General features: G+C 42.7%; 4 protein-coding genes across 4 annotated transcripts; 2 read left to right on the forward strand and 2 right to left on the reverse strand.

Moving 5' to 3' along the window:
• Positions 1–1,015: 1,015 nt before the first annotated feature.
• On the forward strand, positions 1,016–2,792 carry LOC115670035 (uncharacterized). Its single transcript, XM_056308895.1, has 5 exons — positions 1,016–1,230; positions 1,335–1,407; positions 2,028–2,079; positions 2,202–2,271; positions 2,540–2,792. The coding sequence occupies exons 1-5, from the start codon at positions 1,081–1,083 to the stop codon at positions 2,624–2,626; spliced, it is 432 nt and encodes a 143-aa protein (XP_056164870.1). The 5' UTR covers positions 1,016–1,080; the 3' UTR covers positions 2,627–2,792.
• Positions 2,793–3,394: 602 nt separating this feature from the next.
• On the reverse strand, positions 3,395–6,153 carry LOC115681352 (14-3-3-like protein GF14 iota). Its single transcript, XM_030605301.2, has 7 exons — positions 5,956–6,153; positions 4,998–5,304; positions 4,498–4,585; positions 4,284–4,393; positions 4,050–4,198; positions 3,784–3,833; positions 3,395–3,702 (listed from the first exon to the last, which is right to left on the reverse strand). The coding sequence occupies exons 1-7, from the start codon at positions 6,026–6,028 to the stop codon at positions 3,697–3,699; spliced, it is 783 nt and encodes a 260-aa protein (XP_030461161.1). The 5' UTR covers positions 6,029–6,153; the 3' UTR covers positions 3,395–3,696.
• A 5,687-nt stretch (positions 6,154–11,840) lies between these two features.
• LOC115681042 (probable methyltransferase PMT5) lies at positions 11,841–18,179 on the forward strand. The gene is made up of 10 exons (XM_030605197.2): positions 11,841–12,074; positions 12,385–13,301; positions 13,447–13,582; positions 13,841–14,081; positions 15,383–15,608; positions 15,731–15,888; positions 15,998–16,301; positions 16,842–16,974; positions 17,284–17,491; positions 17,892–18,179. The coding sequence occupies exons 2-9, from the start codon at positions 12,790–12,792 to the stop codon at positions 17,431–17,433; spliced, it is 1,860 nt and encodes a 619-aa protein (XP_030461057.1). The 5' UTR covers positions 11,841–12,074; positions 12,385–12,789; the 3' UTR covers positions 17,434–17,491; positions 17,892–18,179.
• Positions 18,180–18,533: 354 nt separating this feature from the next.
• LOC115680951 (protein KTI12 homolog) lies at positions 18,534–20,728 on the reverse strand. The gene has a single exon (XM_056306824.1). It carries the CDS (start codon positions 19,675–19,677, stop codon positions 18,718–18,720), a length of 960 nt encoding a protein of 319 aa, XP_056162799.1. The 5' UTR covers positions 19,678–20,728; the 3' UTR covers positions 18,534–18,717.
• Positions 20,729–21,157: the final 429 nt, after the last annotated feature.

Consider the following 21,157-nt stretch of genomic DNA (forward strand, 5'->3'; position numbering starts at 1 on the left):
CCACTCCGATCCGAGGTACCGTCGGTTTCGTTTTCGATGAATAATGATGGCTTTGTGATTTCTTCTTTGAATATACTGCACTCTCTTAGGCATGCCTGATTCCGAGTTAAAATCTAGATATCTTTGTTCGCATGATTAGTTATCAAAACAAAATCAACACTAGATATTTTCCCTTCTTGTCTAAACCCACCATGCTTGCAGTTACTGTCATGATGTCTAAGATCTTCTCTGAGCTTGTCCAGATCTATGTGTTTGGGTATGCTATTTGTTTCAAAAGATTGCTGCTGCAAATCAAATTTGCAAGCCATCATATTCAACTTGGGTTCTTATTGAATGTTTGCAGGAGATCTCCCCCACAAGATTCATGAAGAAGAACAAAGGAGTGAGGTGTGTATTTAAATGTCTTGTCATGTCTGCTCTCTTTTTTTTTCATTAGAACATGTAATTTATGAAACTGCTTATCCTGCCTGATCTTTTCTGATCTTTCGATTAGATTCATTAAAAATGATTGCTCGTTGTGTTCGAAATAATTAGCCAATAAAAAATGATTTCAGTTTCGATAACAATTTATACCCAAACATTTTCACGGACAATGAAACTATTTGCTGCTTTTTCATATTTGTAAACGATACAAGCGATCATTTTTATGAAAAATATTTTCCAAGTCATTCATTTACCAAAAAACAAACAAAGCCTTACAACATTCGATTCTGTTTGCTGTTTCACAAGCTAACATGGTCTTCATGTTTGACATGATACATATTGTACATATAATGCAATGAGACAAAAAAAAAAAGGGTCTCAATCGGGTTGAGCCTGGAATCGGCCGGTTCAGTTCTAGGATCAACGGGTTCTGTTTCCGGTTCCAAAAATTAGGAACATGTCCGACCCGAGTATAAAAAAAAAAGCCCAATCGGGAGGCAATGAGGCCTGGTATAAAAAAAAAGCCCATTACAATCAAACCAGGAAACCCTAAGCCCACCAAAAAACAACAGAAGAAAAAAAGAAGAAAAAAAACATCGTTTTGCTCCCGATTTCTCTTGAAACTCTGCCGATCGCTTGCGCAGATTCGTCGCACCGATGGCCGGCGGCAGCGGAGGCGGCGGCGGCGGCGGCGGCGGCGGCGGGGGCAGAGGCGGCGGCGGCGGTTGCAAGGAAGAGGAGCAAGACGGAGTGTCGGTGCATTCCCCGTGCAAAGCGCCTCTTTCCTCTGCGTCTTCTCTCCGTCAGGTATCTCTGTCGAAAAGCTGCATTCGAATGCAAATTGGTCCGTTTTTCCGGTAGCTGGAAACGAGTTCTGATTTCGACGTCCGATCGTTTGCGCCCGCGAGAAGGAGCAATCGCAGGTGGAATTGGAGCTCAAGCTGCTGGAAGCTCTCGAGAGGTACCCTCCCGCTAAATTGCGAGGTGAGTTGAGTTGCGATCCGATCGTTTGTTTGCGCTTGCGGTGCCTGTCCATGGCGGTGGTGAAGCAGTTGCGATTCCGTGTCGATGAACAATTCGAAATGCCTGGACAATGAGGCTCCTCGGGTTCGAGTCCTATACGATCAGTATGCGAAGTGCTACTTGATTTCAGTGACAACTGACGAGTATGAACCAGCCATAGTAGACTGTCTCGGTTTTTCTGCATGAAAGATTTGGTCTTGACGGTACCTGGTGATGTCTTTCCTTCTCGGTCGAGCAAGAAATGAAGGAAAAGTCGGCTCGAAAGCATTCATCGATGATTTCGCAAGCGTCGAACCTATTGCATTTTCCTTAATGACTGATTTGTTGTTTTGCACTTTCCTTACTGGCTGCAATCAACAAATTTTCACCATAGATAGTTTATCCGACCTGCTTTGTGTGTTTCCTGGCAATTCAGCGCTCTTCGGAATGCTGCATTTGCAGTTCTTGTAAATTATAGTTTTATCTTCTGTTAGTGTGTGTGAGATGCAGGTATAGACATTAAGGTTTCATTTACTTTCTTAAAACTTTGTGTCCATCGAACTGGTTTCCAATGTGCAAGCCTAAGCAGCCATCACTTGCAGGTATACATCGACACTTCGTCCTTTATGGGCTAATGGAGCACCTGCGAAGAAGGTTCTTTTCTCTTAAATACTCCTTTACTCTTGGGTGTTATATATTCAGTTCGTTTAGAGAAAGAGATGATTTTCTTGTTTTATCCAAGTCTCTCATGATATGCTCGCTGCTGCTTTTCCCAGCTTCGACCGTCATTTCTCTGCCGACGAGGTTCTACAGTTGCTGGACCGTTTCTACAACTTAGACATGCTGGTATTTGTTCAATTTAAGCATCTCCTTTTCTTTTGTACATTCCTGGCCATTCATCGTGCGATGCTGCTATGAAGTGATGTCGAAGTAGATTTTGCTTCTTTGCGCCATTGATACGACAAAAGTTCTTAAACTTAATCCGAAAGGCCAGCACCGTGATTCCATAGATGTAGTGGAGTTATACTGGATGCATGTTTTTGTATGCCCGTTGGTTCTGTTTCAAAGATAGGGGACCATGTTTGCTGATATTGTTCATTGCCTTTGTGGTCAGAAACCAGATGAGGATGAATCTGACATTCTAAACCAAGAGGAAGATTTCAGCTTGCCGCAGAGCTATTTCGTCAAGGAAGAGCCTTAAGCCTGTGAAGGATACATAATTTTTTTCGATTCTGGAGACCTTAGCTATCATTGATACCATCGTGTTCATGGGACGAATTTGACATTGCTGTATATGCTTAGACCAAAATTTGCGATAATAATGTTACTGTTTCGATGACTGAGGTAATGTACATATTTCAGCTTTTTCTTTCCAGTTTGCCAATCTATGTCCATTTTTTTCCTTAGCGTAGGGTGCTTTATAAGCTCTTATTTGACGTATTGGTTTGAAGAATGTAAACCGTGCCTGTAGAACAGGTTTTTCCTGGTAGATTTAATTGAGAGCGAGACAGAACGTAGGAGCATCGGCTGGCAGGACGGACCATTTCAAGATACAAAACACACGTAACCACCTGTAACACGAGATTCTCCAGTTTATAAATCTCGCAATAATTTGAGAAACAATATAGGATGCTTGATCTCACGCCGTAAGGAACTGAAAGGGCCTAAGAACTGGAAAGTCGTTTTCGTGAAATCAGCCAATTAAAAATTTCCGCTTGTGCTTGAAGAGATTGTTTGTTAACATATGAATGTCCAAATTAGAGATGGTGAGAATTTGTTGTGCTGCCTTGTTTGGGTTTTTAGCCCTTTGGGGTGGGTGCAAGTTCAGCCGTGCCTTGTGAAAGTTTCACACTTGATTCACGTCTCTTGGATAATATGCCGTTTGATTCCTATAATGCTTTAGATTGAACCCTGAAGATGGTACCTCGGGATGGAAATGCAATTTAATTTAAGAAGATAGAAACATGGCTGGGGAAGAGTCGGACCGATGACAATATAAGATAACCCAGAGTATTGAAATCCAGAGTCCGTGTTTATATGATCAAGCATCGAGTAAAAACATGAATTGCAAAAAGAAAATGTCAAGAGATATAACCGAAACTGAGGTGAAGCAATCTGCTACACTTTTGCTTTGGCTTTACTAGAGCTCGGAATAACTGCTTGCGGATTTCCGCATTGTCTGCTTAGTCTGCCGGAGAAGAAGAAAGAAAGACTGCATCCATGATGCAGCCTGGTCATTTAATGCCCGTTTCTTGATCACCAAGACATTGGTCAGTGCTGCACAAATTCAGAAGATCTTATTAACAGCAGCAGATGAATGCGTCTCGTGGATGCCAAAAAATGTTCTCTAACATGTACCTCGGGTTCAGCAGGTTTATTAGGTTCTTCAACTTTGATGCCATCTTCACCTGCATTGAGAGAATATAAGTGAGAACCTGAGTTCTCTAAAGGACATCAATGACATCCATGCCATTTTCTTCTCCAATTCTTGTAAGTTCCTCAAAATAAAAAAATGAATTTAAGTGACAAATCCCGTGTGTCACTCCCTTGTCCACCCAATTTTTGAAAATCATCTTGAGACATTATTTATGATATGTTTCTGCTGTTTATTAGTTATCAAATACCTCCATCTTCAGGCAAATCAGAGGTCCAGAGAGTCAGGTTATCTCTCAATAGTTGCATAATCAGGGTGCTGTCCTTGTAGGACTCCTCACTTAACGTGTCCAACTCTGCAATTGCTTCATCAAAAGCTTGCTTAGCTAAATGGCAGGCCCTGCACGTTCCATCGAAGTATCACCATAGCATCCACAGGCGGGACTTCCAAGTGAGTGTATTTTCAGTCAGTCAGGAATAAGTACCTTTCTGGAGAATTCATTATCTCATAGTAGAATACAGAGAAGTTGAGTGCAAGGCCTAAACGGATTGGGTGGGTCGATGGGAGTTCTGTGTTTGCAGTGCTTGAAGCAGCCTACACAGAATGAAAATGGAGTTGTATAAGTGATGACTGTGCTATTGGATGCCGTATTACAATAAACTAGCAATGTATTTGTAACCAACTTCAAATCAACATGCCTCATAGCCTTTCAGAGATTGCTCTGCAGCCTCTTTCCTTTCCTGGTCAATCTTGAACTCAGCGAGGTAGCGGTAATAGTCCCCTTTCCTAGATTGATACAAATAGCAAATTCATCTATAAAGAACAAATATACATAATTTTCTTAAAACTTATTGCACATCATCTCTGTGCAGACTTGTAAATGGCATTAAAGTCAGATAACATAAAGAACCTAGGAGAGTGGCGGCTCTATTGAATGAAGGTGAATCACATGTCTAAATCACTTCAAACCAAAGCCATCTCTTCCATCAAATTTTACTCTTGGGATATGTGATTTTTTTAGGCTCCCGACCAGACAGTAGAGACCGACACGAAATGAGGCAGGAACAGAAATTGCAATACTCGAGAAACCCACTTTGTTCTCTCGTTATATGGCTTATCAGAGAGAAGGCTGCATGGAAACAGTAGCTTCAATTCAATTGAGCAGAAATGAAATGCACTTTCAAGCAAAAAGACTCACATTTTATAATAGAAAACAGTGGCTTCTCCAGCATTGGAGGAAGGAATCAGGTGCTTGTCTATGATGGACAGAATATCGTTGCAGATCTTGGAGAGCTCCTCCTCTACCTTCTGTCGGTAGTCCCGAACCAGTTTGACATTGTGGTCATTGCCCTTAGACTCTTCCTTCTGCTCAATTGAGGACATGATGCGCCACGAGGCTCGCCTAGCGCCAATTACATTCTTGTAGCCAACAGATAGGAGATTCCTCTCCTCCACAGTCAGATCTAGATCGAGCTTAGCAACCTTCTTCATGCACTCCACCATTTCTGCATTGATTACATAAAGGTAAGAAATCTCGAGGAAAATGCGGTTCCCTCCCTCATAGCTGATAAATAGCTCCCTATCCCAAAAACAGAACAATACATGGATCTTGAAATCTTAAGAAGTTCATTCATCAAAATTGGAATTTTTGGTCATAAGCTCAATCCAAACAGAAAGAGCAGTAATATCCATCAACTCGTCATGAATAAATTACAGCGCCGACGTATTTATCCCGATATGATAACAATTCGCGATATCGACACTTCCATACGGATACTAGCCACATTTCTCAACACCAAACCATAAATTGTTAGCGCTAGCGATGCATTGACCACCCTTGCCCTTGCCAAATCCAAAGGAAGCAATCCATTTTGCTCTGCCGCGATCATACGGTCACGAAAGCTAGTCACCTAGTAATTTAATGCGCCGATTCGACCTCTTTCGACATGCATTCTCCTAACGAATATGCTAGCAAGCAGCGAATCTAAATCTAACAAGATCATCCAACTCCATTCGCATTACAGATGTCCCTCCAACCGCATCGCGTTCGCCATCCGGCAACCTCTTCTACTAACATTTCATTCACATTCACATGCGGAGAACGGGAGATCCGTGGAAAGCCACAAGACGCTAGAGAGATCGAGCGGTGAAGTTACCGTCGTAACGCTCGGCCTGTTCGGCGAGCTTGGCCATGTAGACGTGTGCCTCTCGCTCCTTCTCCGACGACATCGTTCGAGAAAGAGAAGAAGAGGAACAAGGAAGAAGGAGATAATCAAAGAGAGAGGAACGAAACCAGAGAAGAAGAGGGAGAAGAAGAGGGAGAAGAAGAAGTCAAAGAAAGGGAAAGGAGAGAGGGGGAGAGGGATGATGGGAGCGAAACGGGAGGCAAAGCGCGAGGGTTTGCATTTATATCGGCGTGTTGAGGGGTGGAGTGCGCGAGTTTTGGGAACCAAAAACGGATCTTGGCCGTTATTCCTGGGGGGGAAGAAGGAGGAGGAGGAGAAGAAGGAAGAAAAAAAAAATTGGAAAAAATTAAAATTTGCAAAAAGAAAAAACACAGCGCGAAATTGCTTGTCAAGTCATTTTCGGCCCATTTTTTTGTTTTTTTATTTTCTTTTTTTGGAGCTTTTTTGTCCTCTAAACACGTCTCGTTTTTCTCTTCGTGAGGCTGGCTTTTTTGTGATTTTTCCGGTAATTGATCTATTTATAAATTGTAAAAATGAGTCGATTTATATAAGGCACGCGGCGGCGAGCTCGCGCAATTATGAAACGAAGATTCTCGCGTGTTCAAATGACAAATTGCGCAACAAGGTATTCTAATTTTTTAAACTTTCTATAGATATGTAGTGATGGTCTTTATAAGAGAAATCTATTTATTACTAGGCGATGCACATCTGGGTTTGCTGGTCAATCGATATCGAATTTGTATTTTATGGGGGTTGAAAGTTAATGGGATTGCGATGTTAGTGAGGACATGTAAATTTGGGAAAAGTATGGTATGTGTCAACCACGCAAGTAATGTGGTGCGATCGACGAATTGGGTCTTCCCATGCAATATTATTGTCATCCTACATGGCGCTTGAATTTCGACATGACTATGCTTTAACTGGCTTACCATGCCACGCATTGCCTAGCTTCCACAACGTATGACTTCTGGCTATACAATTGCATACATCTTCTTCTTCTTTTTTTACATAAATTGGGTTCCGATTTTCGTCCAAGAATTTTGCCCGTGAATTTTCATCTACACCCTTTTATAAAAAATTTAGTGTGTCTAGTAGTTAATTTGAGTCGAATGCTACAACTAAGCCCCGAACTAAGACTCATTTTTTTTTTTTTGGATGTTTGTTAAAATTTCGGAGCACTTGTTAACATAATCTATTGGCTCTTCGGAATTGAGGCTCGCGTTACACGTGGGGCTGTTCGGGTTTCCACCGAGACTAATGAAAAATGTTAAAAAAGAAGAGTTTTGGCCCCCAAATTCTCGTCAAAATACGAGTGGAGCCTTTCAAATCTTATTAAATTCGTACAATCGAGTTCTTCAACATGTTCCATCAAATTTGCTACATTGTTGTGTGCGCAAACCGAATGCGGCATGCCGCGTCAAGCTGAATTAGTTATCGACGGTTAATGACAAAAGAAAAGTCCAAATTTACAAATTAAATAAGTTAGAGGACTTAATTATACGAAACAAATAAATCGGAGGAATGACTTTTTGAGTATTCTATAGCACATTAGGCAAGAATTAAACCAAACGCGCCCTTACCACTAATTTTTTCCTCCCCTTTTTTTTTTTTTCCTATCTTTAGCACCCCCATCCAATGGATCAGCAATCGTATCAAGCCATGTATCCGAAATGTCCACGCTAAAAAAAAAAGCATAGCTCGTTGTGGATTAATATTACCATCTCGGCTTAAACGGGGATCGTTTTTAGGATAGATCAATTTAGGGTTGGTTTTCCATTTGTGGAATTGGGAATTGACCCTGTTGACCTTGGGACAAGTTATGTTTTTCTTTTTCTTATAAAAATTTTATATTACACAGATGGATATGCACTTCGCGGACATTGATGAAATCCGGCACTGAAAAAAGAAGCTGGAATTTCTCTTCAGGAAGATGATGTCGAATCTGTCTTCGTGAAGATATGGTTGCAAATGATAACTATTCTATTTCTATGTTTTTTGTTCCAGAAACAAGTTTTGAACAAAAATCCGTTTGATAACGCAATTTCATTTTTCAATTTCTAGAACAAATTTTGATTTGAAAAATAGGTTTTGAACAGAAATGAGAAAAAAAAATTTACTTTTCTATTTCTAGAACAAAAATGAAAAATAAAAAAATTTCTCATCGCTCACCTTTGCTACTAGCCGGTCGCCCACCTATTGTCCATCGCCGCCCACTTGCCGGCCGCCGCTTCCTGCTGTTCGCTATCTCCCGCTGCCGGCCACCAACCACCGTCTCCCGTCGCCACCCATTGTGGGCCGCTGCCCGCCATCCGCCGGTCACTGTCTCTCGTCGCCGGCCGGCCGCCTCCTGCCGCCGCCCTCCTCCCGTCTGCCGTCGCCCATCTCCTGCCGCTGCCCGACGCCGGCCGCCTCTAGCCATCGTCCTTTGCACTGGCCGCATCGCCGTTCGCCGCCGCCTCCCCCCACCGCCCGCCACCCGTCGTTCACTACCACCATCCGCCCTCCTCCCGCCGTTGCCCGACGCTGGCCGCCTCCAGCCGCCGTTCTTCGCACTAGCCGTGTCGCCGTTCGCTACCCGTCTCCGGCCGCCGTTCTTCGCACTGGCCGCTTCGCCGTTCGCCGCCCGCCGTTTGCTGCCATCGTCCGCCGCCAGCCGTCCGCCGATGCCATCCGCTCGCCGTCTACTTGCTGACCACCCGAGAGGGAGAAATTTTGTGCCGTTATCAAACAAATTTTTGTTTCGGGAATAGAAATTTTGTATCGTTATCAAACGCGTATTTTTGCTTAGAAATTCATCCATGAAAACAGAAATAGAATTTCTGGCTAGAAATTAATTTCTGAAACAGAATGGTTATCATTCGCACCCCGAATCGCCTATATAATCCATGAGGGACAAGAGTCATGAGCTGACAAGAACGATGAAGTCGAGAAACCAACAATATTTGGTTATGATGGATGTGTAAGTCTCCTCCACCGGCTTCGCAAGATGAAGTAGAGTGCTTCCTGCACTGAGCAACGGACCGTTGCACGCTCTCTTCGTATTCTTCTTGCATCTACAAGTCGCGAAATTGCAAAAACAAATCGTATCGAATTTGGGTGATTTAGATTAGAATCGCAACGGCTGAAGCGGAATCGCGCGGCCGCCTATCAAGCACAGAGAGGATTAAACCCAAATGAAGAAGCATGGAAGGGAAACAAACTGGCTTGGAGCAATTGAGGGCCAGGCTTCTTCAAGCAGTAGAGAGAATGTTGAGGTCTCTGTGAGAGAGAGAGAGAGAGAGCCCTAATTTTCAATTAAGTTGCCTCTCTCGGTCCTGTCGGTTTGGTCCGTTGGACCGGCTCCGCACAAGGAGACCACTCGGAACTAGGGGTAAGCATGGTCCAAATAGGCGGTTCTTACCCTGAAATCGGGAACCGCCTGTTTCGGTTCCCAAGTGGATTCATGGAACCAGTCCACAATTCCTATAAAATTATATTATCCAATTAATATCATGATGAACTTAGTTTTTTTGTGGGTACTTCTTTACAAGGGAAAATGTAAGAATAATAAAGAAATCTGCATGATCAAACATGAAATGATACTGTAATTTTAGGATGAATGCTCCCATTATATATATTGGTTTGGTCTAAGTGGGCGGTTCTATGCCTGGAATTAGAAATCGGACTGGTACTCACCGTTCCAATAAATTGGAATTGGGACCAGTCCCCATAGGAATCGCCCGTCCTGGATCAGTTCGGCCCGATTTTGGGCAGTCCGAGCGGTTCTCAATTCCTTTGCATGCCTCTACTCAGAACCTATGGGTTCAATCCGGTTCCCGATTCAATCCGGAACTGATGGTCGCCCCTAGTAATGTTTCCTTTGAATTACGAGTTCATTTATATCGTCCTACCGTGAACGCGATTGCGACTTCCATATGAAGAACCCCGTGTCGGCAATAATTAATCCTACCCCCTAGACTCATAGATATACATATCTAATCGGACATCGCTTTCTTATGCAAAAATGTAATGGCTAAATCTAAGAAGTCAAATTTCAAAATGCTATGCGATCGCTATTTTCGACCCCATCGAAAATGTCGGGCGCTTGAGTCCCACATCATCAATCGCATTCATCATTGCAACCAGATATAATTAGCCGGATCTAGAGCCTCCATTTGGAAACTCCTACTAACTAATCGCTTTGCTTAAGTTGCCATTAGAGTACTAATAAATCCAACTTAAGAAAAGCTACATCGGGGAGCAGACGAGGGCTCTGATCAGGGACAGCTGGACCCATCATTGCATCGCCTCTGGCGGCCGAATCTGGACCGCTCGCCTCGCTCTCGCGCGGGACCCACGGTGGCGATCTCGCCCGTCGCCACCCCCACCCCCTCGCGCACGCACGCACGCACGCTACCGCCACGTGTGATTCCGTCGTGCGCGCGACCCAAGCTGTCCCACCGTACCGTTGCGTGTATGTTTAGTGCAGCTGCTGGAACCAGACTCACTTTATTTAGGGATAAGTGCATTTAAAGTCCCAAAACTTGTCACGAAAGTGCAATTGAGTCCTAAAACTTTCAAAAAGTGCAAACAAGTCCTAAAACTTGTCACGAAAGTGCACTTGAGTCCTAAAACTTTCAAAAAGTGCAAACAAGTCCTAAATCTTGTCACGAAAGTGCAAACAAGTCCTAAAACTTGTCAAATTGGTTCAATCAAGTCCTTCCATTGATTGTACTTTTTGAAAGTTTTAGGACTTGTTTGCACTTTCGTGACAAGTTTTAGGACTTGTTTGCACTTTCGTGATAAGATTTAGGACTTGTTTGCACTTTTTGAAAGTTTTAGGACTCAAGTGCACTTTCGTAACAAGTTTTAAGACTTGTTTGCACTTTTTGAAAGTTTTAGGACTCAATTGCACTTTCGTGATAAGTTTTAGGACTTCTAGTGCACTTATCCCCTTCATTTAATTAAATTACTCAATGCCTATCGAGTTTCCAAAGCACTCGTTAAATATTCAAATAATGAAAATTTAAATGGAATTTCAATTTGTGTTGCCTTTTTTCGTGTTATCCGTGCTCGATACTTTCACAAACGAAAAAAAGCCATAAAAAATCTCAAATTTTTCCCACTGACATATTTACCTTAAATTATTTTTTGTAACACCAACAATTTAGAATTGTACCCGTAAGACATTTTTACCCCAAATTTTTTTCTGTAACACAAAAAACCCCTAAACTTATACTTGTGCCCAAAATTTTTTTTTTGTGACATCAAAAATTTCAAATTTTTTTTCTATGGCACCAAATTATCGAGGCAAATGTGCCACACGGTCACAAGTTGAAGTTTATGATAAATGTGTCACACTATACATGTTTAGGGTAAATGTGTCACATAAAAAATTTGAGGTAAATACATCATAGTATATGCATAATTTAGAATTTTTGGTGGCTTTTAGCTTTTTACAAATTAAAATTATCTTATTATATTAATGGTACTTCTATTGAATTTAAAATAATATAGTACCGTGGAAAATCGCAACACCTTGGTGAATTTGTCGCGTCTCGCGAGTACTAATTAACGTAATCGCGATTAATTTAATCAAAGAAAGCGGTTAAAAAAAGCATGAAATGCCACAGCCAGACAAACCGCAAAACAACATTAGAATACAATTATTCCCTGCGGCGGCTCTCCATAATATTAATGTTTTTTGCTGCCGTTGTGTTTGTTTTTTTTTCCTTAATTAAGGAAAAGCGAAAAAAAAAAAAAACCAACGGAAATGCCCTGTTCCGTTCTGTCTAAATAAGCGAGCCTCTGGATCTGATTGGGGGATTCCGATGAAGAAGAACCCAAAAAGTCTGCACACACATATATAACCTCTCCTCCTCATCCTCCATTTGAATCCACGAGCGGAAGAAGAAGAAGGAGAAGAAGAAGAAGGAAGGGGTCGCTGTTGCGTGACTCGCGGCACTCGCCTGGACATAGCGCCCCTCGCGCTCGGGGTCTGCGGATTGAATCCCTCCGCCCTCCAGTTTCGAGCGGCGGCGGCGGCGGCGGCGGCGGCTGTCGGCCTTTTCCCGAGCCCTTATGCGGCGCCATTGACGGAGCTCGAGCCGGTGAGTTCCCGGTCGCTTTTCTCGATCTGATCCGTGCGGGTTCCGTCTCGCCTCGGATCTGAACGGCAATGCGGTACTGTGGCTGGGCGGTGATGCGTTGATCTGGTGGTTTTTGGGGTTCGGCTAGCTGAGGGATTGGTGGAGGGCTGAATTGTTGGGAGTTCGAGGGTTGCTGTGTTGTGTCTAGTGTGATGCGATGTTCCGCTTTTCATTTTTCTTGTTTGTCGTGTTCATTTTGAGAGGATAAGTGGCGTCGCGAGCTCGGATGGAATGGTTGTGGTTTGTTGAATCATTTGAGTGTTCTGTGCAGGAGCGATCTGGAGCAGAATTGGCATTGGCTCGAGCTTTCTTATAGGTTGGAGATTCTGAGGATGAGCTGTTGGTGATCGAATCGGGATTGATTGCGGACGTTTTTTAATTTGGGTTTTTTCAGGATTTTGTGAGTTCTAGCATGCTCGTGGACTCAAGCGAACTCTGATTTCGGAGAGTCTGCTGACCCCATGTGACTGATGGCATAATCTAGTGTGGGAGATTCAGTTTGCAAGACACAAAGGGGAATGCTCAGATGAACTGTGAGGTACATGGTAGTATGTGAAGTGTATGTGTTTCATGACAGGTCGCGGATCTTGTAATTTCTGGAGAATCAGAACGACAGAATTGGTGATCTAAGGGACTTATAACTTGGGTTCTGGACGGGCTTGTACAAACACTGAACATGAGAACCCCCTGGTTAAACAAGCTAGCTCTCGTTTTTGGCCCAAGGCCATCAATCAGTTGGTTAGTCTTGTGCCTTATAAGTGTACTAGCACTCATCACTGTCTTGGGATCGTCTTCTTCAAATGCATTTGAAGCTGCAACTTCCACTCCGGCACCTGACATGTATACGAACTATAGAAAGCTAAAGGAGCAAGCTGCTGTTGATTATTTGGAACTAAAATCTCTTTCAGGGGGTGTTGGTCGAGTAAAGGAACTCGGTCTATGTGGCAAAGAGAGGGAGAACTTTGTTCCCTGCTACAATGTCTCTGCAAATATGTTGGCTGGATATAAGAATGGGGAGGAGTTTGATCGTCACTGCGAGCTGTCAAGAGTAGTACAACGCTGTTTGGTTCGCCCTCCGAAAGAATATAAGATCCCTCTCAGGTGGCCAGCTGGACGGGATGTGATATGGAGTGGAAATGTGAAGATTACGAAGGACCAATTTCTTTCTTCTGGTAGCATGACTAAAAGGTCCATCTTCTCACTAAGCTACGCTTTGAGCTAATAAGCTACTCCTATCTCCACAACTTATCACTTTATCCAGATTGTAGTGATTTTTTATAGCTCTTTCATGAATTTGACTCACATTCCTATGTTATTTTCTTGACCTGTCTAGGATGATGCTGCTAGAAGAAAATCAAATTGCTTTCCACTCTGATGACGGTTCAATCTTTGATGGTGTCAAAGACTATTCTCGCCAAATCGCAGAGATGCTAGGATTGGGAAGTGACACAGAATTTATCCAAGCTGGGGTAACTCTTCTTTTTATCTCAAGACATCACTTTGATACATATTTTATTTTGTAACTGAGGATCTCTAAAGTCGGTTATAGTGTGATTTTTTGTGCGTTGGCTTTTAGTCTAGTGCTAAATTGAAGTGGCAACTGTGACATACCATAAAGGTTCTTGTTCCTAGTCATTCTTTCTAAAATCCCCACTTTTCTGCCCATAGTCCTCTTTTTGCCTTTGAAAGGGCAGTAACATATGATTGTTCCAATATACACTTTGCAGGTGCGCACAGTGCTGGATATTGGTTGTGGTTTTGGCAGTTTTGGGGCTCATTTGCTATCTTTAAAGGTCATGGCTGTTTGTGTTGCGGCATATGAGGCAACTGGTAGCCAAGTTCAAATGGCCCTCGAGAGAGGTCTTCCTGCAATCATCGGCAACTTCATTTCTCGGCAACTTCCATATCCTACATTGTCATATGACATGGTTCACTGTGCTCAATGTGGAATTGTTTGGGATGACAAAGGTACTTTTGAGTCGCATAACTAATTCTGCTTTTCCCTTGTGAGTTTTCTGTAGGCTTTTGAGCTTTACTCTTTTTTTATTAAATATATTGCTGAACTTGCTATAGTTAAAGAAATTTATAGCTGTATCAGCTGTTATAGTGATTATTTCCATTGCCAGATTGGCTTTGATTTGTTTATGGTCTCTTGCTCTGTGATAAGCAAAAAGTCTTTCTGGAAATTGTAGGAGCCTGTGGTAGGAGCTGATTATTCTTTGAAGCAATGAGTTAAAACCAGTGCAGTGTAAGATGGCATTTGTTCAATCATTCAGCATAAGCTATCATCATGTTGAGCAGGTCCGTTCAATGAATGGGCCTATAGAATAGTGGCAAATAAGCTTTAATGGGGGCGTGAGATTGTTGTCCAAGTCCCTGTCTGTGTCTATAGCCTAATGCCTCTCTTCATTGACCCTTTAGGGTCACCATTGAACACAAGAAGTCCGAAAGCCACAACCGAGTACTTACACTTGAGCAAAAATTCTTGTTTTTAATTATGAAACTAACAGCTCTGCTAAGGTCCTTTTCAAGGTTTCATCTTTTCCATTTACTTGTTGAATTTTGTCTCTCCCTCTTTAATAAGCCCAACGGCTCAGGAAAACAGCAATCTCGTATTATTCAATCTGAAATGGAGCTTTGCTCCTGGACTGTGAAGATGAGGTTGGTGGGTGCGCCTTGTTTGGTTTGTTAAAGACAAACAGTGTGGTTTGTGTCCTTCACTTGCAAATGGTAATTAAACTGTGGCGGTGTCTGGGGTACAGATCACAAGCAGAAAGCCTTTCGATCGAAAACGGCGAGGTTTTAAGGTCCAAGGATGATGGGCAAAAAGGATTCATTTTTGAGAAGCTGTTTAACATTTGTAACAGAGACCAATCATAAGTTTATCTAGGTTTGCTTTTTTCTTCTTGTGTGTTATTGATGTGTCAAATTTGCTCTGTTGAGATGTTGGTCTATGGAGGTAAAAAAAACTGATATAGGTGGAGCCAGGGACCTTGTTGCTTGGTTTTGATGCAAATGGTCATATCACAGGAATGATGTGGCTTTTTGTTGAACAAGTCTAAGCTAAATAAGTTTTGGCAAAAAAAAAAAAAGTCTAAGCTAAATAAACCTCCAATTATTCAAGAAGACATAATATTAAGAATTTCTCTAGTAATCTTGACTAAGTATGCATTATGTTACTAAATGCTTAAATGCTTTTCCTTTTAGCTCACAATAAGCTGTAACATTATTTGGTGGAGCTAATTGCTGACTCTCATTTTTTGAAGCAGATGGGGTTTTCCTTTTAGAAGTAGATCGGCTGCTGAGACCTGGAGGTTACTTTGTTTTAACTGCACCAGTGAATAAGGCACAGGGAAGTTCATTGAGTACAAAAAAGGCAAACATGGTTGTTCCCCTTGAAAAATTCACTGACAAAATTTGTTGGAGTTTACTGGCTCAGCAAGATGATACTTTCATATGGCAAAAAACTGTCGAAGCAAACTGCTATAAATCTCGGTGAGTAGCTTCTGCATAGACTTATACTGTCGATGTTTTCTTGTGTGATCAGGTCTCTAAACTCCACAATTTCAGTTGGATCCTTTGTCATCTATTGACCCTTCTCCTTAATATTCTAATAGCAAGCAGGCTGCCATACCCCTTTGTAAAGGACAGGATCTTCAATCATACTATCAGCCCCTTGTTTCATGTATTAGTGGCATTTCCAGCAAACACTGGACTTCCATACAGAATAGATCATCTGGTCCATATTTGAGTTCAGCAGAGCTTGAATTACATGGTAAGCATTGTTCCATTTCTTTTCCCTCTTTCTTGCTGCCTCAACAGTATTCAACCTTGTTGACAGAGTCCAAATGCTGAAGCAATTATTGATCATCCTGTCATTGCAGGAGTTCAACCCGATGACTTTTTTGAGGACCTGCAGTACTGGAGATCATCTCTGAAAAACTATTGGTCTCTGCTCACTCCTTTGATTTTTTCTGACCATCCAAAAAGGCCAGGAGATGAAGACCCTTTACCTCCATTTAACATGGTTCGGAATGTTATGGACATGAATGCTCATTATGGGGGCTTGAATTATGCGTTTTTGGAAGAAAAGAAGTCAGTTTGGCTTATGAATGTTGTCCCAGTCGGGGCTCAGAATACACTGCCTCTCATTCTCGAGCAAGGTTTTGCTGGGGTTTTGCATGATTGGTAAGTACGATTGGGGGCAGCTTTTGATATAAAACCGTCATAAGCTTCTCTTTCTGGAATCAGGATTGTCTTAGCAACAAGCTCTGTTTATCCTGTAGAAATGCCGAGTTTTCTTTCTGATTGTCAATTGCCAATATTTGAAAACAAAAATCGCTTTTTGCTATATTTGATCATTTTAGAGTTTGAAATTGAGATGGTTGTGATGCCTCATAACAATGGTGATTTTTGTTACTGCATTTATGTTGCTTTGCTTGCTTCCAACTTAACCCACAAAGATATATCTATATGTATTCTTGTCACTCAATCTATATCTGTCACTTTGCAAATGTGTCATTGAGAAAGTGGTCCGTGAAAAGTTATGATAATCAGTTTTTATTTCTTCATGTACTTCTTAAACTCAAAATACTGTTTATTCATGCTGTCTGGGGCTTCAAAGTTTGAAAAACCTGTTCCTCTCTCTCTCTCTCTCTCTCTCTGGTTCTATTTTATATACATTTGAAGTGATTGCAGAAAGCCTAGTAATTATTTTGCTTTAAGCAGGTGTGAACCGTTCCCAACATACCCTCGAACCTATGATATGCTCCACGCAAATGGTCTACTTTCTCATCTCAGTTCTGAGAGGTGCAGCATGATGGACTTATTGTTGGAAATGGATAGAATTCTGCGTCCTGAGGTAGCTTTTTCTTTTTCAGTCTAGAATTTACCTCATTAATTTTGCTTGAACGTGTTTAGAATATCTCATTTGTTTTATGATTTGCTGATCCAAATCTGTTTGTAGCTTTCTTTTCTTTTTCCTTCTTTATCTGATGTATCTAGTGCGGCCAGACCCTTTTGCATGTATTTAATATTGTTATCTTAGATGTATATCAGTATGGGTACCAAGTTAGACTTTGCCTAATGCAAAGAGTTTTTCATCTACTCTTATATGAGTCTTCTCATCTAACAAGTGATTTTTAATATCTGACATTTGATACAACTCTAGGGGTGGGTTGTCCTATGCGACAAAATGGGAGTTATAGAGCTGGCGAGAATGCTTGCCACTCAGATACGCTGGGAAGCTCGTGTGATTGACCTTCAAAATGGCAGTGACCAACGGCTACTTGTTTGTCAGAAACCTTTTGTGAGAAAATGATCAATTCCGCTGCAGAAAGGTTTTCACCATCCAGGAACTGTACATTGTTTTAGCTCAGGTAGTCCTTATCACTCTCTGATCAAGGTCAACAATTTGCAGACTAGTTATCACAATGATTTCTTGATATTTTTTTAGTAATGACACTTTACACCACGCCCTTAGAACAAAGACAGTAGATGCATGGCATTCATCAGTTGCTTCATCTGCAACTCAATGCATCTCTCTTTGGCATCTCATTGAGTACCTAGATTGAAATTCGCCACCGTTCTGCAGAAAAACCTTTCTTCACCATCCTCAAGCTCTGGTGTGCCGATTTTTATGCTTAAGGAAGCGCAGAAATTATAGTCACATATCCTCACTTGAGTTATACTTCCTCATTGGGCATTGCTTTCGTGAGAAATCTGGGCAACGCCTATTGAAGTTGGTTGATCTCGCTGGACTGGATCTCTTCTTTTCAGGTCAATGCTTGAGAGTGAACCAGCCAACGGAATCTCCACACGGCATATTCTTCGGTCCCGAAAAGAAAAATCGGACATCGGCTGCGGCTCAATTGCATGGTGTGCAAACTGTAGATCAAGCGGTTTGGCCCGAAAAGTAGCCGCAATGAGTTTTGTTCAGGCATCTGTAGCAATTCATTCATCCCGTGTTCTCATTTTTTTAGTCTCCAATTTTTTTTCCACCTATCAATTTTGAGATTGATAATTGATCTTATATGTTTGTATTAAAACTCTCGTTTGTCCTGATAATTTTTAGATATCCCCCCCAAAGAAAAAAATTGGAAGTTGTGGGAAACATCGATCATTATTCCCTCTTGATCGGAAGGGGGAACAAGACATAGTCGATTGCCAAATGCCGAGCGAATGACAAAGCTGTAAGAACAATCTTTTCATCTCATAGCAGACCGGTCTAAAGGGAACCGAGAGAATCTGCTTTAACAAGGGTTTCCAAGACAATTTTCTCATAGATTTGAAATTACCATAAGTGTATGCATCGTTCTATAACAAATTAACATGCAGACTACATTTAAATACGCTAGACCAAATACAGGCCATTCCCTTATACTAAACCAATGAAACTAAACAATAGAAAGCCAATACAAATTCGTGCACAAACTCACATTTTGCTTCATCCAATGCCAAAACAAGACATCCAAGTATACATTCTCAGCAAATAGTTACTCATTAGAGCACAGCCATTAACAAGTTACCAACCTAGAAGATTACTTGAAAAACAACTCCAGAAGAAACAAAATTGTGAAATTTGCTCGTATCGGACTGTTCGGGTTCAAGCAGCACCTAGTTCCCGGTTCAAATAATCTACAAACATCCGCTTGGTGCTCTCTGCATCGGAAGGCGGCGGTCGCCCGCTTAAACTCGTTTGCCCCGTCAACTTAATGAAAGTTCGTCGGAGCCTCCGTAGTTCCGGCAGCCCAACGGATCTTGAAATGGTAATAGTCGGCAATCCTACACCAACAGAGATCCCATTTGAAGGCCCTCCCAGGGCCAGGGCTTGTGCTTCCACGATTGCGCTGATCACCTCCTGCGTCGCCCTGTCCAGCTCGTAAAGCGAATTTGCTTCCGAAAACCGCGCATTCTGCGTGGCAATAGTCGGCTGCAAAACCTTGACGTCTCGGGATTTCGAGTCCACCTTTTTCGTCAAGTATGAAATAGCCTCTGCGATGGCAGCAGAAGAATTAGTCACTCCCTCTTTATGCGGCCATAGTTCAAACAAAGGAGAATCCCAACGGTTTCTTCTGTCTGGCCTCTCGAATCTTCTTGCCAGATCCTCAAAAATCTTATCATCATATGCAGCTTCTCCCTTTTCCCTGCGCTCCTCGTTCCACCTTCGACAACATGTTTCCTCCGCATCGCAGAACAGAATGCAGTACCTTATACCGGCAGCGCGAGCCAAGCACCAGAGCTCATACCTGTAGCCCTTGATATTGTTCAAAGAATCGACTATGACGATGTCTTCCTTCGACAATGACCTGTCCACTTCAGACCGGAGGACTCCTCTTAAATTCTTCTCGGCAGGCATATCGGCATAGCTCTGATTGCGATCGAGGTGGAAGGACCCTTCATCAATTATCCTAACAATGGGTTTCGCTTCTGACTCCTTGAGGGCTTCAGCAAGGCAAAGCGCAGCTGTCGACTTCCCGCTGCATGGCTGCCCGCAGATCACAACCAATGCCATCTGCGAATCGATGCTTAGATGGGTCTTCTCAGGGAAGTGCTTCCTGCTCATAGTTCAAACTATTAGGGCTTTGACCCACTTAAGCAACAAATACCTCGCTTTCTCTCGGGCGTTTGTTTATGCTAGAAACAAGAGGCACAAGTGATCCTAAACTACAAAAAACAATGTCTCACGGCATTTAACAGAGATTATTCGACTTCTACTTGAGAATTTGTTAAAAGAGATAGATAAACTCCATGTAGAGTTAACCATAAACATGCAAATCGATGGCGATAGTGCTGCAGCGCAATTCTCTTCGAAATGGATGATATTCCAAGAGACGGCCACAGCACTGTTGCTCCCCCGGATCCCTAAACACTAAACTACTTCTAACGAGCAGAGCTCATCTTCATCTTCACCGTTCTTGTAGCTAACAGTGACACAACATTTAGGATGAACATCAACAGGGTAACGACTTCACAGATCTTGGGTGCATCGCAATACATACTGAATTGCCAACGGGTTGATAAGAATCAGGAAACCAATCTCCGAGGGACATCTCAGCCAAGTTTACGGACCAGATTTCTGAATAATTAAAAGAAGAGAAAAACAAAGAACCTGCGACTAGATGAAAGGACAGGAATTTCTCGCCAATCGGTTTCAGTAATCTGTAACCCACCCAAGAACACAAAGCAGCATCGCAATTATCATCGGACACGTATCAGTTTCGGCAAATAGAGAGAATGATCCACTCATAAACCCCAAGTCAAACAGCAAGAATTCGCAGCGCAATCTGCATAAGCCAAGGAAAAACAAAAAGAAATGGCCGAGAGCTGTACCGGGGGGGGCGCTGGAGAAGAGACAGCAGACCGCAGTTTCGTTTCTGGGGCTAAAGAGGAAGAGTGCATCCGACGACAAGCCTTCCGTCACCGAGCGAATCTCCCCGATCCCCGCTTAGTCCCCATTCCTCTCCGCCGCTTCAGTTCGCTTCTTCTCGTTCAGATTCTCGATCTATATTGACTTCACCGCGGAGAAGCTTCCCCCTCCTCTCCCGTCCAACGCGAAACTGTCGCCGAATCTTGGCCGGAGCTTATCGCCGCCGCCGGAGCATCGTCGCCTGCGGTTGTCTTTAGGGTTGCGGTGGAACGGAAGAACGAAGAAGAAGCACGACGGAAAGGAGAGAGAGGAAGGCAACAAGCGGCACAGGCACCTATCCTCACCTGTTAAATTGTAATTTTAATTATCTGTTGACTGAACATTTTGCTGAGTAATTTTAAATAAGGGAAAAAACCACCAAAAACCCCAAACTTTGCCATCTGTGACACATTTACCCCGAACTTTTTTTTGTGACACCAAAAATCCCGAACTTTGCTTTTTGTGACACATTTACCCCAATGTATTTAGTCCATGGGCATTTTCGTCTTTTCTGCTTTTTCTTTTTTTTTTCCTTTCCGGCGAGGGGGGGCCTCGCCGGCGTCGAGCGAGGGCGGCCCTCGCCGGATCCGGCGAGGCGGCCCTCGCCCGGGCGAGCGAGGGCGGCCCTCGCTCGGGC

This window comes from Syzygium oleosum, unplaced genomic scaffold (assembly GCF_021117445.2).
Source record: "Syzygium oleosum isolate NSW1041296 unplaced genomic scaffold, Sole_v2.1 Sole_v2.02, whole genome shotgun sequence".
In the NCBI taxonomy this organism is placed as follows: Eukaryota; Viridiplantae; Streptophyta; class Magnoliopsida; order Myrtales; family Myrtaceae; genus Syzygium; species Syzygium oleosum.